This window comes from Octopus bimaculoides, chromosome 2 (assembly GCF_001194135.2).
Source record: "Octopus bimaculoides isolate UCB-OBI-ISO-001 chromosome 2, ASM119413v2, whole genome shotgun sequence".
In the NCBI taxonomy this organism is placed as follows: Eukaryota; Metazoa; Mollusca; class Cephalopoda; order Octopoda; family Octopodidae; genus Octopus; species Octopus bimaculoides.
Window position 1 is genome coordinate 152,496,245 of NC_068982.1, and position 4,471 is coordinate 152,500,715.

At 34.2% G+C, this 4,471-nt stretch overlaps 1 protein-coding gene across 3 annotated transcripts in view; it reads right to left on the reverse strand.

The window, feature by feature from the left end:
• The window catches only part of LOC106870474 (putative carbonic anhydrase-like protein 1), a 497,991-nt gene that overhangs the window by 25,404 nt on the left and 468,116 nt on the right, over window positions 1-4,471 (reverse strand). For 2 of the 3 annotated variants that reach the window (XM_014916580.2, XM_052965675.1), the window contains exon 8: window positions 1,988-2,113. In XM_014916580.2, coding sequence (XP_014772066.1) covers window positions 1,988-2,113 — 126 coding nt within the window. Of the gene's footprint in view, window positions 1-1,987; window positions 2,114-4,471 lie in introns of those variants that run through there. The other variant, XM_052965676.1, reaches the window with a different exon arrangement.

Sequence of the window (4,471 nt, forward strand, 5' to 3'; positions counted from 1 at the left end):
AAGCATATGAAAACCAAACGATAATAATAATACTGATGATGATGGTGATAAATAATAATAATAATAATAATAATAATAATAATAATAATAATAATAATAATAATAATAATAATAATAATAATAATAATAGTGCTGGCGGCTTTTGAATATATACCCAGCTTTTGCTTTCCTCAGAATCAGTGTTAGTGGTATCAAGCACAGTACAAAGATCAGCGGGGACAGGTAGACCCCTTTGAAGATGTCCCTCCTGATTTCTACTGTCCCTAAACTTCTATATGCTGTCAGGTCCGTCCTCCAATTCGCCATTCTTTTTCGAAGCAATCGCTCAACATTCGATGCAATACCAAATAGGTTCATAAATTCCATTATCCAAGAGTGACGAATCATATCATACGCCTTACGATAGTCGATCCATGCCATGGCTAAGTTACTTTTCCTCCTCTTGCAGTCTTGAAGTACAGTTTTGTCTATCAGGAGTTGATCCTTGGTACCTCTGCACTTACGCTTGCAACCCTTCTGCTCATGTGGTAGGACGCCATTTTTTCCGGATGTTCGTACATTGACTTTGCGAGTATTCCAGTCAATAATTTCCACATAAGTGGCAAACAGGATATCGGCCTGTAATTGTCTACCGTATACGGAAGAAGTTTAGGAACAGTAGAAATTAGGAGGGACATCTTCGAGGGAACTGCATGTCCCCACTGATCTTTGTACTGTGCTTGATACCACTGACACTGATTCTGAGGAAAGCAAAAGCTGAGTATATATTCAAAAGCCGCCAACAAAAAGTCAACCATTTGTTATTCATGGATGACCTCAAACTTTATGGTATAAATGAAGCCCAAGTCAGTTCATCGGAAGGTATTTGAAAAATAAGAGGTGTTACCTTAGTTCACTGGTAGTGAACAGCTGACAGCGTAGTACATGTCCAGCGCTAGAAGCTGTGCAAAGGCAATAATAATAAGAACAAGAACCCTTTCTATTATAGGCACAAAGCCTGAAATTTGCTGGGAGGGTGAGGGTAAGTCGATTACATCGACCCCAGTGTGTAACTGGTACTTATTTAATCACCCCTGAAAAGATGCAAGGCAATGTCAACCTCAGAACGTAGCGGCAGATGAAATACCGCTAAGCATTTCGCCCGGTGTGCTAACGATTCTGTCAGCTATCCGCCTTAATAATAAATATTTTTTATACTACAGGCACAAGGTCTGAAATATTGGGGTTGGGGCCTAGTAGATTACATCGACCGCCGTACTCGACTGATACTTATTTTAGCGACTCCGAAAGCATAAAATGCAAAGTCGACCTAGGCAAAATTTGAATTTAGTATATGAAGACAGACGGAATGCTACTTAATAATAATAATAATAATCAAAAACTCAATAATAATAATAATAATAATGATAATAATGATAATGATGATGATGATGATGATGATGATGATGATGATGATGATGATGATGATGATGATGATGATGATAACAATAATAATAATAATAAACAACTCGCACAACACATACAGCAAAAAAGATAAAATAAATATGTAGCTAACAAAATAACACGACTCACACTAGATGTACATGCATATTAAAATGAAACATTAAATCTTACGACAAAGCTACACATATGTGGTATACAAAGATCTACACACGCAAGACATAATGCTGGTCACGCTTCAGCAATACGGGGATGCTATTGATATTGCAGTAGAAAATGAATAAAACTTAAAATTATGATGAATATGATAATAATAATTATTTCTTTCATTTTTGAAAGAGTTTTATTATGTGATATCTATTTATTTAACGAGTAATAATCACTAAATTTAGTGAAATCACCATCCCCCTCTTCATTATCTCGATCTGCTAGAATTGCCTGCATATTCACCCTCTAATCTCATTCTGCGATCTTAAACATTAATGTTATATGTCAGCACCAGCATAGATATTCATTCGCCGCACAGTCATTACCACAAACCTCTTACCTGTGCTTCTGGGCTTATATTGGTCCTTATAGTTCTTCTGTTCAATGGCATCGTTGGACGAATATTGTTTCCTAAAAGGATGCTGCCTGGTGTTTCTTCTTGGTTCATTTGCCTCAACTGGCGCATCTACAGATAAATAAACACATAGACATATAATATTTATATCAATTTACTATATATATATATATATATATATATATTCCCATTTTCCATTAAAAATGCAATTTTACTCTGACTGAAAGTTGTCCACATTCATCCAGTTAACACTACATAATTGATTCTACCATTCTTTGTCCTCCTCCATCAATCTTTTCTTAATTCGTTGGTTTTTGTTCTTTCACCTCATCATTATCATCATAAAGAATTTAAATGTTCTAATTCGTTTTGTTAAGATAAAATAATGCAATATTTTCCTGGGATTAAAAAAAAATCAACAGAATTACACACTCATAATAGCTTCTCTTGTCATAGCTATATTTTTTCACATAAGCTTCAATGATTTCTTAATACACTGTTATTCAGCTTATCCTTTAAATCTATCAGCGAAGGGTATCAATTGCATTATTAAAAAAACAAAAATTATTTTTCATACTTTTGAATTCCTGTATAATATAAGTGTAAATTATTGGAATTATTGGAATTATTGAAATTATTGGAAGAATTCAATAATTCCATTGACCCATTTTATAATCTAGCATATTATTGTTGAGAGAAAAATCTATACTGTATAACATTATTTTAAGGAACCAAAATTCTGATGATCTGATAGAAGCACAAGCACACTGAAATAATTGCCTTGTGGTATTGTTACGTAGATCAAATCACACAGGAGGCAACTTTCAATTTCACCACTGTTGAAGTGCAAGTAGATTCAGCATTACTAAAGTACGTGGTTTGTAACCCACATGAGGAATCATTATTTTAAGGAAATGAAATGCGATGTGAGTGTTATGAAATTCTTTTAAGGTCTACAGATAAAGTCAATTAAAATATTCTACCTGTAGTCGAAGATATAACTACAAATTACGAAGTTAAATTCGATTAACGCACTCCTCCCTCAAGAATTCTGTTTATTCTGTCAAGTTCATAAGTCATTATGTTAAGAAGCCTTCACAATATTCAGTGTTTATATTTGAATGACTTACTCTGAAATTATAAAAGGCCTAAATAGTTTATTCCGAACTCTTAGTAAGGTTTCCTAGAATTTCTTATCATTAAATTGTTTCGTCTTTACAGTTCAGCTGAATAAGTTTTAAGGCACAAAGACTTGATATCTAATCGAGTTATTTTCACACTAACCGAAGGTAAGTTGATTATTTCATTCAACACATTGTAATTCTAAATAGATTCAACCGTAAAATCATGTTTGAACTTAATTTCATATACCACTAATAGTCAAATTTCTATTTCCATTACAAAACGATAGCAGTCAGAAAGTGAAAGCAATCTAATATCAAAAGTACTGTCATTTAATAGCGTTCTTTAAGGTTTTAGTTTATATTCTTTTTTATGACAATAAAAAGTGCTGTTGCAAACTTCATAGTAAATATAAGTATAAAATTTGTTTTTCTTTGCCACGAGGGTTAAGCCGAAAGTAATGAAAAAGTAGCATAACTGCTTTATAAATTGATATACCAACATGCGCATGTTGAACTACTTGTTTCTGTCAGTGTAAACGACTAATGTCACTTACTATAAGGTAACATTCCAAAAACAGCTAACAAAAAGCAACAAAAAACAAAAACTTGCCAGATATGTAGGAAAGAAAACATATCAAACTCAAGTAAATAATTTACATTTTTACCTACACAAAAGACTTGAAAATGAAAATCCTATTCAAATTTCGAACGTCTAAAATACAAGATCCTAGCATTGTGACAAAGGGGTGAGCCAAGAAAGATTATTTCTGTTAGCTCATATTCTGTCAGTATGCAAATTACTCAGGTCAAAATTCTTTGTAACTCTTTCTCTACTTCTGAAAAATGTTCCACTCAACAAAACTATGGTTGGCTGTGGAAATCTGAGACCCAAACATCTCTGTAAATGTTAAAAGGCCTAAAAGAGGTTCGTTGCAGTTACCACTAGCATCAATAGTCGAAATATACAAACTAGAAAAGATACGGACGGTGACGATGCTGAGAGAATCGAAGGATACGGAAATCAGGCAGAACCCACCAGAGGTGAAAACAGCCAGGAAGTGGAAAGCAGAAGCAGAGGCTGATGACATCTTGTCTTCTCTTATACACAGAGATATGGTGGGTGCAACACAGAACCATCGGAGAGGACTTGGTTTTGGCGCAAATCAGTTCAAACCGTTTGCAGATATGATGCGGAGCGAACGCAGATCTGTTGTTAGCAACAGCGTCAAAACAAGGGAAGCAGAGAGAAGAGAGCTTCATTTGGTCCGATGTAGTCAACAAGGACAGATAAAGAGATGGGAAGAACATGTTGTTGAGAGGAAAATACGTTGGGATGAAATATGGA